The 20,864-nt window shown below is 43.8% G+C and overlaps 1 protein-coding gene across 2 annotated transcripts in view; it reads right to left on the bottom strand.

Moving 5' to 3' along the window:
• The window catches only part of MALT1 (MALT1 paracaspase), a 45,249-nt gene extending 25,712 nt beyond the window's left edge, over positions 1-19,537 (bottom strand). Inside the window, exons 1-5 of one of the 2 annotated variants that reach the window (XM_082241895.1) lie at positions 19,461-19,537; positions 11,234-11,400; positions 5,930-6,051; positions 4,969-5,119; positions 86-264 (exon numbers count right to left, since the gene is read on the bottom strand). In XM_082241895.1, coding sequence (XP_082098021.1) covers positions 86-264; positions 4,969-5,119; positions 5,930-6,051; positions 11,234-11,324 — 543 coding nt within the window. In that variant the 5' untranslated portion in view covers positions 11,325-11,400; positions 19,461-19,537. Of the gene's footprint in view, positions 1-85; positions 265-4,968; positions 5,120-5,929; positions 6,052-11,233; positions 11,401-18,888; positions 19,058-19,460 lie in introns of those variants that run through there. The other variant, XM_082241894.1, reaches the window with a different exon arrangement.
• Between the last annotated feature and the right edge of the window lie 1,327 nt (positions 19,538-20,864).

Genomic DNA, 20,864 nt, shown 5'->3' with positions numbered 1-20,864 from the left:
TATTTGCTGTGTAACTCCTGCCTGCCATGCTGGAAATATTACTTATGGCAATCTAACAAACAAAGGCAAAAGAGTTAAGACTCACCGTATAGACCTTTTTATCAGCATTAGGCAGCGGAGAGTCATTTCTGTACCACTGATATTGTGGCATAGGGATTCCTATAGCTCCGCACTGAAGACTCAACGTTTCCCCTACTAGCAGGTTTTGGCACTGTGGATGGATGTAAATATGTATTTTCTTTTCAGGTAAATCCGGACAGTTTCCTTAAATGCAAGATTAAGAAAGGGAATTTGAGATTCTTTAGCAGCTGATGGTAAAAACAGATGGTAAAAATATACAACTTTCTATAATAAAAAAACCTCTTGCTTATATAAAAGCAATTTAAAAATACAACAACATTCATGATTTGATAGTAAACAGATTTGGAACATGCGCTATCTCTTTTTAGCAGAAGACCCATGAAAGGGGAGCTGCAAAATTTGTGAAGGAGAAGCAGCAAGAGGAGTGTTTCATTGCTTCCCTGCTCACCACCTTGCACAGCCACTTACCCCTTCCTAGTTGCTTTTCTAAAAACACATTTTTAAAGATGCTTTTAATTGTTTAAAATATATTTTGTTTTTTAATAGCACAGTTATAACTTTTTTGTGCATTTGCTACCCTGGGAGGAAGGGTAGGATATAAATGGCTTGCAACTTTGCTGCTGCTGCTAACACAGCAGCTTGACTTCACCCCTGGAGATGCACTCCATTGTCTCTTGAGACAGATGGATGCCGACAACAACCATTTGCCACAGCAAGTGTGGAAGAGAGATTGTGAGGGTGGGTTCAGGGGGAGGAGGCTTACAAAGGAAATCAGCAGACAGAGGAAGGGTCCGCTTGCTACTCTACAGAGCAAAAGCAACAGCCTAGGTTTCAAGCTGCATTAACTATTGAATATCTTGCCTTAATAGATAAGCTAATTGAAAAGTTTTTTTTAAAAGTAAAGATCAGAACCCTGCACAGCAAGTTATTTCAAGTTAGTGACGTCCTCCTCTTTCTCCAAGGCGTTCTGAGAAACTCACATTGAGTTCCTGCATTTTGTTTCCTGTTAACGCTAAAGCATTGCCAAATACAATCTGCGTAACACACACACACAGACTCATTCTACACAGCTCAATGCCACGGACAGTAAGGGAATAGCATCAGTCTTCCTGTTTCTTCACAGGTCGCTTGTGCATTTCTAGAGGAGTACACTGAAGGAGTTGCACTTCAGACCCAGGAATGGGAGTGGTATCAGAAGTGCTTGATTGGGAGGAGAACCATGTATGCCCACCTTCAGCTCCTTGGAGAAAAAGGTGGGCTATAAATGCAATAACTGAATAACAACAACAACCTGGAATTAATTAATGCATGTTCCTAAGTGTATTTAAAACAAAACAAAGCGAAAACTAAGCTTTTGTGGCCAAATATTTCTAATGCACAAACATAAGCTAGCAAGATGTTAGATATGCACTGAATGTGTGGCACTACAGAGTGCACACATTGTACCATTAAAGCAGAGCAAGGTCTGTCAGAAGTTTTTAACTCAGTTGTTGTGGTCAATCAATCATGTGTCAGCGTGCATGGATTAAAAGGTTTAGACAACCCAGACACATGCTGCAGTTGCCACCTAACCTGTCAAGGGCTTTGGATTAAAGGTTCAACATCATCATGTACTGCATGCATTGAAACTCTCTGGTCTTCCTACAGCTCCAGATGCTCTCATTTTATAGGACATGAAGAGCAGGCAGACTGTGTTCAAGGGGGTCCAACAATTGATGTGCTCTGCACGTATACAAGGCTGCTTTCATAGAAGACACCAAAATAATTTACTAGGTATTTTGTGCGTGTAATGGCTTCATGAGATACATTTAAAGACATCTCTTGAAGCCGTTATATACATGATACAAATAATTTCAAAACAGGAAATATTCAAAACAGAAAATTCCCCAAGATGTGCCCAACAGCCAGGTAACTGGGTTCCAGCCAAGGAATTATTTGTTCTTTCCCAGAGGCATTCCTGCTGATCATTCTCTTATTCACTACTACCACGTCAGTTCATCCATCACACAACTAAACCGATTTTCACAAATAACATGAACAATATTTCCGTATCTCTTAAGTGTTTTTAACCGTATGCACACATGCTTCTTTCCCAATCTTCTACTGTTACCAATTAATCAGTGTGGCATTACTTAACAGCTAATCATGCCTTGACACAAATGTTGAACACAGAATAGGGGCAGGAGAAAGAATTAAATGGAGGATTGAGGAATTGCCATGCTCTGACCTCCTAAGTAACGGAAATGTTTTGACTGCAAATCTTTTGGTCTCTATGGGCTCCTTCAGCTATAAATTCAATTAATAATAATAAAAATTAAGAAAGCCGAACAAATTAAGCGCCATATGACATCAAGACCTTCTTTTCAATTCAAACAAGCCCCTGGAAATGTAGCTATTTAAATTATCAGAAGGACATCTAATGTTAATAGAAATGGTCTATAAAGATTGTAAATTTAATTTTTTTTAATCAAAGAGAGAAACGTATAGCATCTGAACTCTCCTCCTGGGGGAGTCTTATAGCACTCCCATTTTTTCTTAACTGTAGATCATTTGAACATGCATAAATGCAAAAATCAGTGTAACGTCAGAACAGTTTGACAATAATACGAAATCCTCTTTTAAGATCAGGTAGTCAGAAAAGACTGAAGAGCATTTCTTGCACAAACCATAGTGCTAGGAGAGTGATGACAATAATATAAACAGCTGGGGTAGGACGGCTCATTCCAGGGTCATGGCCTGCTCCCTTGGAATTGCACTGTGTTCCTCATATGCATACTTCCCTGGTATAATGTTACACACAAAATACTGCAGTTTTCTGCAAAAAATACAGTTATGTACTGCTTTATAATAGATTTTTCTCTGTGCAGTTTCAAGGTGGCACATTGACCTTTGGATGCCGGGAACGCCATCAAAATTTCATGAATTACGGAACAGTTTGGCATAATTAATCATAACTTTTCCAGGGTAGTGTACTATGAACTGGGAAGTAACTTAACCTTCTGAAACCAGAAGTGTAGTCTGGTGTCTGTGGAAAAAGGGAACCTGGCAGAAGAAAATGCTCATTACGGCTGTGGATGATTCAAGCAATTTTAAACAAGGTCACAGAACATGATTCTCAGGACCTCTCTAGACAATCAGTTTTTGGAGCAATAAATATACTCTTAGTTTTCCTTGTGGTACACCTATGCTTTACTCAGAGTAGACCCACTAAAATTAATGAACATGACTAAGCTATGTCCATTAATCTTAGTGGGTCTAATTTGATTAAAACTTAGCTGGATACCACCCACAGTGTCTAGGTCTGTAACATTTGGAAATGGAAAATTCCGCCTCAAATCCCCACTCGGCTATAGAATTCACTATGTAGTCTGAGGCAACTCTCTCTCTCTCTCCCTCCCTCTCCATCTTATCTCATAGGCTGTGAAGCAAATACACCATCATCTTGAGCTTCTTAAAGAAAAGGTAGCATATGAGAATAACAAATAACACAGTGTGCAAAGTCTAGACACCCTCCCTCGAGTTTGTACTTCTGTTGCAAGGTATCACATTTCCCCTGCACTCAGTGGGCTATGTTCTGTTGAGGGGAAATGCCATTATTTCCCTCGGCTACTGCAATTGTCAAATTCATCTACTGAATGCTGACTGTAACAACTCTATCTACTCCACTATAGATGCTTTAAATGTCCTGTTTTTATTGAGTGCAAAAATACTCACTCAGTCCATAACTTAGTGGCAGACGTAGTAAAAAGTACCCCTTTCCACAATAAACCATCATTTTGTGAATGTTTCACTTGTAGTTTTTCAGGGCTGTGGGGATTTGGGGGGGAGGGGGTTGAACCTGCACATTCCCCCTCTCAGTTTGGGAGAACAAATCTGTACTGAATACATTTTTTTTGACAGAGGTGAACTATCTCCTCACAATGCCTCACAACCATTCCATGAAGATCATGGTATCATACTATTGACTCATCTTCAGCCCTACCTGGAGATGCAAAAAATCAAATCTGGGACCTTCTGCATTCAAAGCAAGTGCTCTACCACTAATAATAATTTTATACCCAACCCATCTGGCTGGGTTGTCCCAACTATTGAGCTATGGTCCTATTTGTATGTGCTCTATTTGCCTGCTCAAGCAGAGGCTGACTGGGGCGGGAAGAACAATAAATCACACAGAGATTATCACAAAATATCACAAAAATGACTTTGAGACTTGCATTGACTGAGCAGCTGAATAAGCCCTATATTAGGGAAGACCAAAAGAGACTGAAGGGTAGGAAGGGATCTGAACATATACTTTAATTGTAACTCGGGGCCCTTTTATGCAGCCAGTGGAATCAAATGGCTATGCTTTTTATAGACTGAATTAACTCAGGCTGCAGGTGGTGGCAAGTCTGAATGCTTCCCTAATGGGGAAAAACCTCCCACCACAAAGAAAGCTAAGATGTCACGCAAAGGCCACACTCGTGACAAGCGACTTTTCATTATGTGTGGCATTTATCCGAGGGGAAACATTAACCCTCTGCACCTTCTAGGTGAAATGGTAAGCCTCAGGAAAAGCATTTCCATTTGATTCTACTACTTACAGGAAGTGACTGCAAGTTGAAACAAAGCAGAAAAAAGAGGGGGGAACAATCCTGTTCTCAAGATGGAGGCATGGAGAACAACGGACAGGAGCACCTGTACTTTCTGGAAGCAGGAACTATAGAGCAGGAGGAAAATTTCATCATCAGTGGCTCTACGCCGGTTCTGAGACATTCTTCACAATCATTACCAAGAGAAGAAAAAAAGTAACATGTAAGCAGCCATAACCCACTGGCCGCAAAGACCCAAAAGCATCATCGTCGCAGCAGAATGCATTTATTGTACGACATACGTTTCTTAACTCACCATGGCAAGCTCCTTGGATTTCGCAGACATCGAGCTGTGCCCACTGGCTGAACTGGTAAGTATAGTCACTGTTTACTCGGCATATGTAAAAACCAGAATCCTCTGCACTTACTTGGTTGAGCACCAGTTCTTGGGTATTGCCACGTGGGACCTGAAATAAAAAAACAAAAACACAAATTGCAACAATGGAGGATAAAGCACAATACAGTAGTACATGTTTTTTCATACAAGAACTATAATCAAAGATGATTATAGTTTGAACTTAACATATGAACATTAAAGGAGCTATGCTGGATCAGGCCAAAGGTCCATGTAGTCCAACATTATGTTAACCGAGTGGCCAACCAGATCTCTATAGGTAGCGGGACCTGAATACCACAGCACTCTCCCCACGTTATTCCAGCAACTGGCATTCAGAAGCAAGCCAGCAGAGGCAGAATATAGCAATCATAGCTTTAAAAAAGTCTTATCCTCAAAGAATTCATCAAGAATTTCAAGCCTTACAAGTTGATAGCCTGTGGGAGGGAATTCCATTCTGTTCAGGAAATGCCATAGTTTTGATTATGCACTGTGCAATTAATTATTTTATTTTGGCTATCCTAGATCTTCCAATATTCAGCCTCTTTGGATGGCCATGAGTACTAGTATTTCCAATTTCTACTTGAATAAACCTCGCTTTTTCAAAAAGAAAAAGGCCAAATGTTTATAGGCGAGTTGCTCTAATTCCCTGGCCATTTTGGGTGCCCTTTTCTGAATCCTTTCTAGATCTACAATATCCTTTTAAAGGTGAAGCAACCAGAACTGTACACAACATTCCAAGTATGGTCTCACCATTGGTTTGCAGAATGGCATTATGATACTGGCAGTTTTATTTACCAGCTAAGAATAATGACCATTTTGCTTCACAGTTTACTTATCAACACTCCCATTATTCCCAGAGCTTCCTCGTAAGTTGATTTACCGCTTTGCTTTCTTTGAACCACTGATAATGAAGAAGTGGATAACCAGCTGCCCAGCAGCTTAGCTTCACTGTCTGGCCAGATAGAACAGCCTGAGATTCTGGTTCTACAAATATCATTATACCTGTAAAAAAAAAAAAAAGACAAGCCATGTTTAATACGGAAGATTAAACAATTTACACTTGATGTTTTATTATTAACCTAATTGTGAATTGTTTGCAAGACAATTTGAGAATAAAGTCCTGTTACTTCTTTTGTTTGACATCTCAGTGGCTTTTGAAATCATTGTGTCAACCGAACCCAAGCTGGAGGTTTGGTACTCCCAAGCAAACCATGGGTGGCAAATCAAGAACAAACCTTGACTTGGGACTCTCTCTAGAGAGAAACAAACCACATGGCCGGGTTCAGATGACAAAGCAAGCCCAAGCCTCTCATGTTTCGAATCTTCCGTTCCTGGGTAAGGTGATTGAGAGAGCGGTTGCTGAACAGCTTGGTGGGTTTCTGGATGAAACATTGGCTCTGGATCCATTCCAGTCCGGCTTCCGCGCTGATCATGGAACCGAGACGGCTCTGGTTGCCCTAACAGATGATCTTCATAGACAGCTGGATCGAGGCGGGTCAGGGCTGCTGATTCTTCTAGATCTGTCAGCAGCTTTCGACATGGCCGATCACGAACTCCTGGACCACCGCCTTGCCGACGTGGGGATCCAGGGCACAGTCCTTCAATGGCTGCGCTCGTTTCTCTCTGGTCGGGGACAGAGGTGGCACTTGGGGGGGAATTGTCATCGCGCCACTCCTTGGTGTGTGGAGTACCTCAGGGTGCGATACTCTCCCCGATGCTTTTCAACATCTTTATGCGCCCCCTCGCCCAGCTTGTCCGAAGTTTTGGGCTGGGTTGCCATCAGTATGCTGATGACACGCAACTCTATCTGTTGATGGATGGCCATCCTGACTCGGCCCCAGACACACTGACCAGATGTTTGGAAGCTGTGGCTGGATGGTTACGTGGGAGCCGGTTGAAGCTAAATCCTTCAAAGACAGAGGTCCTGTGGCTGGGACGGGACGATATGGGATTGGGGGGGCAACTCCCATCTCTTGCTGGGGCGCAATTAGTGCCACCACCGTCCGTTAAGAGTTTGGGTGTAATCTTCGACACCTCCCTTTCCATGGAGGCGCAGATTGCAGCTATAACAAAGGCGGCATTTTTTCATCTCAGCCAAGCTAAGCAGTTGGCTCCTTACCTCTCTCGCCCTGACCTAGCCACTGTGATCCACGCAACAGTCACCTCCAGACTGGATTATTGTAACTCGCTCTATGTGGGGCTGCCCTTGAGACTGACCCAGAAACTCCAGCGGGTGCAGAATGCTGCAGCGAGACTCCTTACGGGGTCTTCGCTGCGAGATCACATTCACCTGGTGCTATACCAGCTGCACTGGCTCCCGGTGGAGTACAGGATCAGGTTTAAGGTGCTGGTTTTAACCTTTAAAGCCCTATATGGCCTAGGACCCTCGTACCTACGGGACCGCCTCTCCTGGTATGTCCCACAGAGAAACTTACGGTCTTCAAATAAAAACATCTTGAAGGTCCCAGGCCACAGAGAGGTTAGGCTGGCCTCAACTAGAGCCAGGGCTTTTTCGGCCGTGGCTCTGATCTGGTGGAACACTCTGTCACAAGAGACTAGGGCCCTGCGGGACTTGACATCTTTCCGCAGGGCCTGCAAGACAGAGCTGTTCCACCAGGCCTTTGGCCAGGGCACAGCCTGACCCCCTCCCTCGGCAATCTTCGCGGAGCTCTGGCCCAATGGTTGCCAGTGGCTTGATTTGAATTAATTTTATAATGAATGATTTAGAGTGTTGTGTTGTGTTGTACTTTTGTACTGTTTTATTGCTGTTAGCCGCCCTGAGCCCGGCTTTGGCTGGGGAGGGCGGGATATAAATAAAATTTATTATTATTATTATTATTATTATTATTATTATTATTATTATTATTAATGTGGCCAGAATCACAGACTTTAAAGCTGCATGTTTGTTGCTTGTTTGCAGTAAACTGCAGTTAAACATTCACTATGGATTCATACGTCATATGAGCCGTGCCATGCTAGCTTGAACTTAAGAATCACGGCTAGAGGGTAGTTAACTAGGTTCTTATCTCTATGCATGCCATTAAAATATTCTGAGAACACTGTCCATATTTTAGGTAAGGTAAAAGGTAAAGGACCCCTGGATGGCTAAGTCCAGTCAAAGGTAACTATGGGGTGTGGCACTCATATTGCTTCAGGCCAAGAGAGCCAGCATTTGTCCACAGACAGCTTTCCGGGTCATGTGGCAAGCATGACTAAACCACTTCTGGCGCAATGGAACACTGTGACGGAAACCAGAGTGCACGGAAAGGCCATTTACCTTCCCGCCATAGCGGTACCTATTTATCTACTTGCACTGGTTCACTTTCGAACTGCTAGGTTGGCAGAAGCTGGGACAGAGCATCGGGAACTCACCCCGTCACAGGTATTCAAACTGCCAACCTTACAATCGGCACACTCAAGAGTCTCAGTGGTTTAGACCACAGCGCCAACGAAGACCTTAAGCCAATAAAGGTGAATAAAATCACAACACTGAAGACTTTGACCTCTACATTGCATTGGCAGATGGTCATTAAATTCAATTTGTTCTCTACACAGTCAAGGTTACAATGTCAACATATGCAAGTAATATATTTCTCATTTGCCTGGAATTTTGATGGGATTGCTGTTAGCGAACTTTCAGAAGGAGCAGAGAGTACCTGTTTTTATTCAGCACTACTGCAAAGTGGTAACATTATAGCCACATTCACCTTCATGGTCTGTGGCTGATAAACAACCACATCCTTTGTACAGATGTACACAGAGTACAGATGTACACAGATGTACAGAGTAGCTTGAACTGACATAGCTAAAGTAATCAACCAGCATGGCACACCTATCTTATTCTGTTGTGAAATAAAATTCCATTCATGATTCACGCATCGCTATGAAGGGGGCATCTGCCTTCATGTTTCAGACTGCCCTCTTCCCCAACCAATTCTACTTTTAAAATGGCTTTTGATCTGATTTCATTTAGATGTAAATTCTGACCCATCGGTTTTATTTACTTTTTAATATTGAAGATGAAGATGTAAACAATCTCTGTACTTCACTCATTCACAGTCACAGTTATTTTTTTATTTGCCTTTGATTGCCTTTGATTTTTATTTGCCTTTGATTGATCTGTACATCCTATTTGATTTTTTGTGTTACTAAATACACAGACACATTCCCCCCCTCTAATCTGACTCTATTTCCAAATATAAACAAATGATACCAAACAGGCATGTGAAGTCGCATACAGAACAACTAATTTGAAACAAGAAATATATAAAGTAAGAAATTTTATGAATGGCAACGTTTTGCAATTTTTTCTTTATGTGATCTAACAGAAGAAAGGAAGCGATTTTGCCCCGCCCACTTTTTATTTATTTCTCTTTCTTATTTGGTTATTGATAACGGATTTTAATGTCTGGTTTCTGATAACGTGACAATGTTTAACTTGTTTTAAGACTCAACTGGTAATACAGTGGTACCTTGGGTTAAGTACTTAATTCGTTCTGGAGGTCCGTACTTAACCTGAAACTGTTCTTAACCTGAAGCACCAATTTAGCTAATGGGACCTCCTGCTGCTGCCGTGCCGCTGGAACACGATTTCTGTTCTCATCCTGAAGCAAAGTTCTTAACCTGAAGCACTATTTCTGGGTTAGTGGAGTCTGTAACCTGAAGCGTATGTAACCTGAAGCGTATGTAACCCAAGGTACCACTGTATTTAGAAAGCCTAGCATTGGTTACTTTACAACAAGGAGGTGTTTTCTATGATACTTGGTGTTTAAATGGTAAATTATACAGAAACCTTAAATGAATCCAAAATGTTGGTGCAATAACATCTCAATAGTTTGAGGGGCCTTAAAGCCCTAAGCAATAAATTATAATTATAATTAATTATATTATTAAAAAGGGAGGGAGAGAGAAAGACAGCTTTGTGGAGCCAAAATTCACATGAGAGATGTTCCATGTCCTTCTGTCCATCATGCATCCTGCACCAGCCTTGGACTAAAACAAGGGGTTTCTACAGTACCTCCAATAAAGGTGATGGATTCTCACACCAGAGGTCCAGTACACACTGCTGTCACTGCATACAAAGCCAACTCAACACCTTAAGGCAAGATGCTACACTGATATGGTGCCAACTAAAAGAGCCTAATTGCATGCATGCTACTTCCTACCACATTCTGTATTAAGACTCTTTCAAGACACAGACTCATGGCTTTACCAGCAGCCAACTCCCCCACTCTGCCTTATTTACCATTTTTGTTTTGCATGATGAAGAGGTCTGGAGAATTCAAAAGCCTGCACACTATTTCATGATACTGTGGTTGGCCTGACAAACGTATTGCCCTGATATGCATGGGATTTTTCTTATGGGCCAATACTGTTACCTTTACTTTTCATGTGACTCGTATAGCTGTCATTCCACCCCATCCTAAATACTTATTTGCCTGTGTGGCAGCTCACTGCATCAGAACCCTGGCTTCTGAAAGTCTGCTTTATATTTTGTCTTTAGCATACCCTAAGTACACTGGGTCATGGATTGCCAGGTTACATATGTTAAATCTAGTGAGGTGGACTGTGGTCCACAAAAGCTTCTTCCATAATATATTTGCCAGTGCAGTGGTACCTCGGTTTAAGAACAGTCCTGTTTATGAATGATTCGGTTTACGAACTCCACAAAAGAGGAAGTAGTGTCCAGATTTGAGAATTTTACCTCGGTCTAAGAATGGATTCCAAATGGTGGAAGGGCACCGGCAGCGGGAAGCCTCATTAGGGAAAGCGCGCCTTGGTTTAAGAACGGTTTCGGTTTAAGAACGGACTTCCGGAATGGATTAAGTTCATAAACCAAGGTACCACTGTATTTGTTCTTGCTGCAAGAGACTAAAGTGGCTACCAGTCTGGAAAATGTTGCACTTAGCATAAAAGTAGCCTGACTCTGAGTCTGCACATGTAGACCTTTAAAGTCTCCCTCCCAACAGGTGAAGAAAGCTGAAGGGACTTTGATAGCTCCAAAAAAGACAGGCAACTGGAAATGAGAGGAGAAAGCTGACCATTTTCCCTTCCTTCCCTCCCAGTTATGATTTTAGCCTCCAATATTTTGGAAGCCTTCCAAGTTCTGAACCAGCAGAGCCAAGCCACTTTCCAAATTTTCAACAAAACACATAACTCAGATTTAGCAGAACCATAAACTCACTTGGGGGGTTGAGGCACTGAAGTGCCTCAGTGTGTTCCAAGGCCTGCAGCAATTCTGTCAGCTCCAACACAGTGCAACCTCTCTCTCCCATTAGTTGAAGAAGACTCCAGCTGGGACTTCCTTCAGGCTCCAGTACTTGGAGAGAACACTGTTCCAGTTCCAGGGAACTGCAAAGAATCATAAAATATAAAAAAGAAAATATTTTTATATTTATATAATTATGAAAGGTAAAAAGGTAAAGGACCCCGGGACAGTTATGTCCAGTTAAAGGCGACTATGGGGTTGCAGTGCTCATCTTGCAGAGCAATGGGAGCTCACCTCGCCACAGGGATTCAGACCCAAGAGGCTCAGTGGTTCAGACCACAGCGCCACCCACGTCCCACTATGATATGACTATGACTAATTATGGGACTAAAAACCTTTCTCCCCTGGAACATGCCTCAAAAACGAGTTCTGGTGCTAGAGTGAAATATGTGAATGTAGACTGCCCAGCTATTTATATCAAACACTTCCTCAATACAACTTCTCGGTTCCTTTTAACAAGAATATGACTCTGTATTTACAGTGATGTTTTAAGCCCCATATTTACTTAACTCTTTTGTCTATAATATTCCAGCTTATCATTAGCCTCATTTCTAAAGAGTGTATATTTACTTTGATGAAGGATTCATGCAATGTTATGAATCCCAGTATCAGAATACTGTTGCTCACAATTTGGCTATCTTGGACAACAGAACAAAGTGAAGTGGGAAACCTGCCATCCAGAGGCTACTACCGCCCGCCCCCGCCCCCCAGATCGTCCCAGTGCGCTCCAGGGGGGGGTATCATCCACTTTGGGAAACACTGGGCTGGATGATCCTCAGAGTCCCTTCCAACTCTATGATTCTATGAAATTGTTGAAATAAATACACTGCATTGCAGGGGGTTGGATTGAATGACTCTTGGGTCCCTTCTGACTCTGCAATCCTATGATTCTATGAAATGTAATAATTGTGTTTAGCTGATTATATTTTTTATCATGATGGGTTCCTTTGGGAAGAAACACAGAGTCCAATATGTTATCCTTTAAATGCTACCTTGATTCAACTACCCATTAAAGGAAGCCTAAAGGATAGCTGCTATGGCTATGTTTTACCTGCACTGTCAGGTCTTTCCCCCCTTGCTTTTCATTGAAGTTTTCTATTCTACTTTTACGGTCTGCTTTTCCAAGATCCACCTGAAAATTATTTTTATTGGAATACTGTACTTTGAAATAAGTTAAGACATGACAGCTCAATAGCACACACTTCTCTTGTGCTATTTAAATATTAAAGGGGGAAAGGTACTTGTCGAGTTGCAGCTCGGCATCCAAAGAAAAATCAGTCTCACACCATGATAGGTTCCGAAATATGGCTGCTCATAGGGCTAATGCAGCACAGCTTTTATTGTGTGAAATCAGAAAGATACAAAATACAAGCAAGCAATTTGTTCTAAGCCAGAAGATAAGGACCTTCGCACTAGCATCAGGCCATGCTACGTTAGCCAATCATATAGGACAGCACGAGCTGTTCACGCGCTGTTCATGCTCCAAGGATGCTTCTAGCTATGAAATCACCCTGCAACAATAAGAACTTTGCTCATGCTCTCATGTACAAGCAATCATTTTCCCACATGTCCCCTTTTCTTGTTTATATTATTAGAGGAAAAGAGGGACCATCATTCCAAATCGTACACTTCATTGCCTAAGCGTCTACACTTTGCAACATAAATTCCTCTTGTAACCCCTGTGGTGGGCCGTGGTCGGTACCACCATGCAGTGCATTGGGAAATCAAAGAGGGTATGCATTGAATGCAACAACACACCATAATGAAGCCAGCAATACATGCAATTACAATCAACAATATTTTTCTTAACCATAATCCATTAGGCAACTGTCAGGGCTGCTACCCAGTCCCAGCTCACATAGGACCACGCTACCAGCGTTCACGTTATACAGGTTCCATTTTCAAACTGCAATGTGCAGCCCTACGTCTTCTATGTCAGGCCGGCGAAGATCCGTCTGAGTTTCCGCCTCTAGCACACCAGCTTAATACCCTAGCCTTGCTCCACCTCCTGCGCCTCTCCTTAACGTCTCTGGGTCCTTCTTCCTGGGGTTTCCCCCTGCTCTCCCCCCTTGCTCTGACCGCTGGCGCTCCCTTCTGGGAATCCCCGGACTCACTGGACAGGCTCGGGGATCTCGGGTCGTCATCCCCACTCATCCCTCCTTCGTATTCCTCCCCCTCGCTCTCTGTTTCCTCCCTTCTCTGCGTCTCTGCTCCTGAACCCCTGACAGCAACCAAGAAAATAAGCAATCCCATGGATCAAAACCTTCAGGTGGATTCAAAGGATTATGGGCTATCATTTGTTCCATATAATCAATAGTAGCAGAGATATTGGTCGATTGATCAGTTATATACATACAGCAATGAGAATGAATTAAGGCACAAATTCCACCTTTAGAAGCAAGGATCACATCTAAAGCATAATGATGTTGAAGAACTACATTTCTTATTTCTGACATTTCTTTGTTAATCATTTTTAAAGCCAAAATGGTGGAATTAAACAAATTTTCTGTCCAGTTTGCCAATTTATGCAAATCACGGTAGTTCATGGCTGCACCTAAAGAAGGCAGAAGGGACCTAGAGATGGCTGTCCCTGTATATTGAGAAATAGGTGATTGTACTTCCCTTCTGTTACGCAAACGGACCGCTGGGAGCTTATCTATTTTATATATCAAGGGTACTACTATACCTAACGTGCAGGTACCAGAAAAGGCAGAGGGGATTTCTTTGTAGGCACGTGTGCCACAAAATAACCATAAATCAGATTGAAGCAAACATGTAGTTCTGCTGCTCTTTCTCATCCAGTCGAACCAAACATAAAAGTCTCTACACGCAGCTTGTTGTTCATAGGTCATGTAAGTTGTGACATTATTAATTAAAACCTTTGGTCTGCCACTCATGGTTGTAACATTAAGAAAACAAGAAGATCCATTAATGTATTCATATGTCCAATTACAATATGGATAATGACCTAAAAAAATTTTGCTATTGTGATTAAAATGAAAACAATAAGGAGCTAATTCTACAAGCAATAGAAATACAGGAGGTAAACTTATGCGATTGTCCTTCATATTATTGCTAATCTTATATAAAGCATTTATAGGAATGCTAGAATACCACCACCAAAAAAAAGGTTCAAAGCTTTGAGAAGCTTTTTAAAATCATTTTTCTCAGCAGCTAAAAGGCACTAGCCAAGCATATTCCGCTTGCTGTAACTGAAAGATTGCAACAAGGTCGAAAACAGAGCCCATTGTCTCCACAGGCCTTGCTAAAGAACCATATTGCAACTTTCTGTCCGGGAACCATGCCAAAGCACAAAAATGAAACAAACTGGAACACACTGAAATTCCCTCACCCCCTCCCTTGCCAAGAGTCCACAATAGTGCCAAGACAGCCCTCTGTACATGCTCAGGGAAACACATCATAGGGCAGGACTCCTGAGGGAGGAGAAAGAAAAAAAATATCTGGGGGGTAAAATCCAAGTGATGTCAATAAGGATGAGAATGGTAAATTAGTCCAATGGCTGTTTCTGAGCAACCTGTGTGATATTTCGTGGCTCAATTATTGGCATGTAAAAACCACAATCCAGAAGAAGTCACACAACCATTTCTGCAGATACAGGAGCCCATTTGCTGTAAATAAGTCTGATGTATTGCTCCTTGTACTGCTGAGTCAAAAGTCCAAGCCCAACGAAACGTGATGACACAGATGGGATGGTTGCTATTAGGAGGCAGCAAAACTGTAATGATGTTTGGTGGTTGAAGTGGCTTCCCAGGGAAAAGGGGGGCCAATGCAGTAGGGGTGAAGATGGCCTTTCAGCGTGCCAGGAAACACTGGAACAGCTGTGGAAGAGCCTCTTCCATTGCAAAGGTGATTGTGATCTTGTCCGCTGGATCCTTATGTCCTTTAAGGGCAGAAAATAGTGGAGACAAAGTAGAGGTGGGCAGGTCCAAATAACTCTTTATCCAATTCAGCTGTCCAAGGATTTGTTGTAAATCCACCAGTTTAAGATGATCAGGAAACTGTAGTTGAGGCGTAACTGGAATGGCTGCAGATGGTGTCAGCTTGTGTCCCAGGTACGTAATGCGTAAAGTCCGCTGGATTCTTTCCTTAGCCACTGTCAATCCAACAGGTTGTAGCCTTTGCAGGAATTTGGGACACGGTGGAGGACAAGGCCGTGGCTAGCAGGCTGTGGCTAGCAGTGCCCACTGACTGGCAGGCTTTAAGCATATCAGCAATGGCTATATTTGATGTTGCCATTAGAAGGCGCAGCTCTTGCGTACAGTGCTCATTTGAATTATCAAACACAAGCTGGCGTACAATCGGTTCTTGTGCTGCCAGGTCCTGAACTTGCCACTTGAAGGTATTATACAAGCGATCAACAAATTGTCCATAGAGCTTTGTAGGGCCCTGTCTGACGCTCCCCAATCGGCTATTGCGCTCATTCTTGTCATCAGGGACAGAGGCCAAAGCCTCCTGAGCTGAGGCTGTGGTGGCTGCCCAATACATAGGATCAAGGACCAACTGTTGGGCAATAGGAAGAAAATTTCCTCCTCCCGTCAGCCCATCGAGAACATCGGTTTGGCTCAGCATGACGGGGGCTGAGGGTGCAGGAGCAATCACAGGAAAGAGATTTGGAGTATCAGAATCAAAAGGCAGCAACGGAGCGGTGGCACAGAGAGATCTTTGAAGAGGAATTGTAGGAGCGGTGCCAAATGCCTTGGGCGGAGGAGGTGGGAGAGCTGGGAGTGCTGCAGAATTTGGAGAATGCAGGGGAGTGACAGGAGGAGCCGAAGGGAAAATGTCCGGCGGTTTAGGAGGTAGGTTTGAGGCAGGCAAAGCGGGAGCGGGGAGGGCGGGCGAAGAAGCTGTTGCAGCAGCCAGAAGAATGTTTGAAGGAGTTAAACACGACATAGCTTTGTAGACGTTACTCCAGGCATGCAAAACCTTGACATCAATCTGAGGATGATTTTGAAAGAAGCGTCCAATTTTTTTCCAATCGTCTAACTCCCAATTTCCGTCCTGGGGGAACCAGGGGCAGTGAGTGTCCAGGGCTTTTATAAGGGACTTAAGGTCAGCTTTCCGAACAGCAAGGTTGTTACTGGCCAAAAGGAATTTAAGGTCTTTAAAAAATTTTTTCTGTGGTGCAGAGAGAGACTTTCCCATGATTGCAAGAGTTGCAAAAAGAGCAGGGAGCACTTACCGGAGGGATCCTTAGGAGGATGAGGGAGGCGCCTTTTTGCCCTGTCCGGGCGGAAGTAAGTGCTGATAAGTCCGTAACGTAGTCCAGAATCACATTCACACGGGAGCTCTCACCAGGGATCCACTACGTGGATGAACGACGCGTCTGCAGCCCTTGCCAGGCGAGGTGAGGCTGAACGTTGTTTAACAGCATGAAATCCAAAAGAAATCACACGGGAGCACTCACCAGGGATCCACTACGTGGATGAACGACGTGTTGGTGAGTGCTGAATAATGAAAAACAACGTGAAGTCCGAAGGCAGTCACACGGGGCACCAATTGTCGAGTTGCAGCTCGGCATCCAAAGAAAAATCAGTCTCACACCATGATAGGTTCCGAAATATGGCTGCTCATAGGGCTAATGCAGCACAGCTTTTATTGTGTGAAATCAGAAAGATACAAAATACAAGCAAGCAATTTGTTCTAAGCCAGAAGATAAGGACCTTCGCACTAGCATCAGGCCATGCTACGTTAGCCAATCATATAGGACAGCACGAGCTGTTCACGCGCTGTTCATGCTCCAAGGATGCTTCTAGCTATGAAATCACCCTGCAACAATAAGAACTTTGCTCATGCTCTCATGTACAAGCAATCATTTTCCCACAGGTACTGAAAATTATTAATATACCAATTTTAACATGCCTGAAGAGCTGGGCAGATAAATATATAGCTGCCACACCCCCCAAAAAAAATAATTACAACTTTGATTTTAGATTTGGCCACTGTTACACCCCTTCCAGTTGCCTAATTTGATTTGTGCTTTGTCCATTTATTATGTTGCCCATTCATTTTATGAAAGCATGCATTCCTAAAAGGGACATGTCTTCCATTGCGAAACACATACCGTGGTGTAAATCCTTCCAGGAAACCCCAAACCCCATTATCACTTCTTTCGGGCCTTAGAAACAGTGAAGAGGTTTGAGATAACTTTGGGGGAGACTGATCTTCCTCCTGGTCCCACCTCTTGAAAGCCAATCTATTATTTTTGTTGGGTTGGCATCCGTCTGTCTCAGGAGTCAATGCAGAAGTGTGCATTTGGTAGAATTACAGTGCCTGCTGTGGCTGTAAAGAAGACCACCCAACAACACTATGGGGGGGTCCACGATGCAGGATATAGAAGTGAACTCAGTCATGGGTGTAGCCAGCATTTTTGTGGGGCGTGGAGGCTTTTGAGGGCAGAACCTCAGATCTGTATTGATTTTGATTAGGGGAAGGCGGTTCTCCCCCCTCCCCCCCCCATTAACTCAGCTATGAGCAAAACAGTCATGTCAAGAGCATCATGCAAACATATCCTTTTGAGCACCGGACCCTGCTTAGCTTTGCAAATGTGCAGGCACTTTTTAGTTTTAGTTTAGCCTTCATATATATATATATATATATATATAATTTTTATTAAATTTTCTGTTTTACAGTTTAGAATTTTCATTTAAACAATCTTAAAATATCAATGACTTCCCTTCTTCTCTTTCCATGGTTCATTTTGCATAACATAAATCCCTGCATGTTTTACATAAACTAAACCATTCAGAATTCCATTATTACATCCATCAAAACTTATTTACACTGTTGAATTTATCTTATTGCTGCTGACGTTTTCAAGTGTACACAATGCCCCCCATACTTAATAAACATTTTCCAATATTCTTTAAACGCATGTTCTTCTTGTTCTCTTATTCTATATGTTAGGTCAGCAAGCTGCGCATATTCCATCAGTTTAAGTTGCAATTCTTCTTTGGTTGGGACCTCGCTCCTTTTCCCATTCTGGGGCTAATGAAACACGAGCCGCAGTAGTGGCGTACATAAATAACCTTTTTTGACACCTGGAAGTTTCCATCTGAATTATCCTCAACAAAAAGGACTCTGTTTTTTTGTTTTGTTTTTTAGGAAAGTGCTTTTAAACATCCCCCCACCCCCACCCCAAAAAGAATTCATTGTAAATTACAGTACTGTATTTCCCAATACTCTTTTACCCTCTTACTGGTCCACCACATATGAAAGATTCTTTCATATGGCTTAGCCTTCTCTACCCCGCTCTTAAAAGCTATGCAAGCGGGCGGCCGTCATGTGGCAGCGAGTTCCACTGCTTAAACTGTGTGCGAAGAAGCATTTTTCTCGCCCTGCCCCGAGTCTCCTCATCCAGCATCAATGGGGGAGCGTCTTCCTCCTCCTCCTCCTCCTCATCAACGCAAGGCGCCCACAGACGGGTTTCAGGCCAGTCGACGAAGACTCCTGTGGCGCCCGAAAGCCTCGCAAAAAGAGAGAGAGAGGCCTGCCTTTCCCTCGACGGCCTGAGGCACCAGCGAGGTCCCCGCACCCCTTACACCTCGCCTCACCTCAGCTTCACGCCGCGGTGGCTGCCGGCCAGCTGCGCCAAGTCCCTCCAGCCTCTGCCCGGAGCCGCCCGGTCCAGAGAGCCGCTCAGCCTCCTCAGCAGCGGCTCCTCGAGGCGGTGGATGGGCAGAGGGGCGGCCGGCGGCAGCGACCCCGCCATGCTCGGGAAGCGAAGGTGCCGGTGGAAGAAGCCCGTCCCCTCAGAAAGACTTCTTTTCCCCCCTCGGACTTTGCGTGCAAAAAGCGAAAGGGAAGCGAGGCGCCGCGAAACTCCTCAGGAAATCCCCGCCCCGTCGTAGCAGGAAGCCCGGCGGAGGCCTCGCGCCGGAGCCTCGCCTCGCTTCTCCTCAGCCGCCCGCCCGCCCTCTCCAGGCTGTGGGGAAGCCGACACCGGGGCAGGCAGGCAGGCAGGCCGCGCCGCCGCCGCCTCTCCGAAATTTCGCGCGCCTTTCCCGCCCCTCTCAGAGGGGAGTTCGTGTTTGCCAGGCTTGAAAGGGAGGCACCTGTGTGGCCCCTCTCCAAAATCAGGGGGGCGGGTTAATGCGTGCATATTTTTAATTTCATTTTCATTTACCTATCTCTCTAGCAGCGTCCCGCCTTTCCTGCAAGGAGCTCAAGGTGCCGTGTTGGTGGTAGGAATAATAATAATAATAAGCAATGCATTATAGGTTTGGACCTGTGCAATGAAATGTTGCAGAGTGCCATGCTTTCCTGCTTGTTTTCTAAAATGCCCTGGGCCATCCTTGGATGTGGCAATACTCTATGAAACAAGATTCTGGGAAGTCTTGTGAAACAGATAACACTTGCCCCAGTTTTAGTACTGTGCATTAAGATGAGTGTAGCCATAGGGAGGGGCAGCTGCCCCCCTAAAAAATCAATAAAATACATAGCAAACTGAGGTTCTGCCCTGCAGCCCCAAACAAAAGGCCTGCCCCCCCCAACAAAAATCCTGCATTCAGACCTGCTAAAACTGCAATTCGTAGCCCACTGAAATGCAATATATGAAGCAGACTTCACAGCACCCTATTTTGCTATCTTTGGTGGTTTTCCTTCATATGCTTAAATACAGTGGTACCACAGGTTACATACTCTTCGGGTTACATACGCTTCAGGTTACAGACTCTGCTAACCCAGAAATAGTACCTCGGGTTAAGAACTTTGCTTCAGGATGAGAACAGAAATCGTGCAGTGGTGGATTTGTTCCAGAGGTCCGTTCTTAACCTGAAGTGCCACTTTAGGTAATGGGGCCTCCCGCTGCTGCTGCGCTGCCGGAACACGATTTCTGTTCTCATCCTGAAGCAAAGTTCTTAACCCGAGGTACTGTTTCTGGGTTAGCGGAGTCTGTAACCTGAAGCGTATGTAACCCGAGGTACCACTGTATAAGACAGAAGCCTCATACTTCCTGCTGCCCCTTGTAGGATTTCATTGCCCTGCTTCTATCCTCATCAATGTCTTTCCATGCCAGCATACGGCCTCTCAGCCTGCAAAATTGCCCTCCTCGAAAATGGACACAAACACCACTCAGTTTCTTAGTAGGTTCTCCCTTTTGCCTCAGCTCTCCTTCCATCTGACTTTGTTCAGCTCAGATAAAAGATTTTGTCTGGCTGGCTTCTGTACTGCCATCTAGTTGTGTGTGTGTTTTTTAATCATATGGTCGTGACTTTCTCACAACTTGTTCCAGATTCTCCCTCTACCCAGTACCTCATTTCTAATATTAGATGTCCTGCGTCTCAAGACTGGCCTGGTTCCAACCTTCTGACCCGGAGTCCTCTTCAGCTATCCTAGATGTGTGTGCAGTTAACTTAGTTGCATAAGAAATAAACTTTTCTTATGCTCGCTGGTGCAGTACTTTCTCATTATTTCATATGCCCCAGCGCAGCATGATAGTAGTTTTTTAAAAGCACTGAATTGAACTTCTGCGAGCCCTTTGCTGCACTTCATTAGTTCTTACATACAACACTGATGACTTCCCTCTCTT

Source organism: Podarcis vaucheri (genome assembly GCF_965113315.1).
Source record: "Podarcis vaucheri genome assembly, chromosome: 11".
In the NCBI taxonomy this organism is placed as follows: domain Eukaryota; kingdom Metazoa; phylum Chordata; class Lepidosauria; order Squamata; family Lacertidae; genus Podarcis; species Podarcis vaucheri.
The sequence above is the reverse complement of the archived record's forward strand: the minus strand, read 5'-3'. Positions and strand labels throughout refer to the sequence as shown.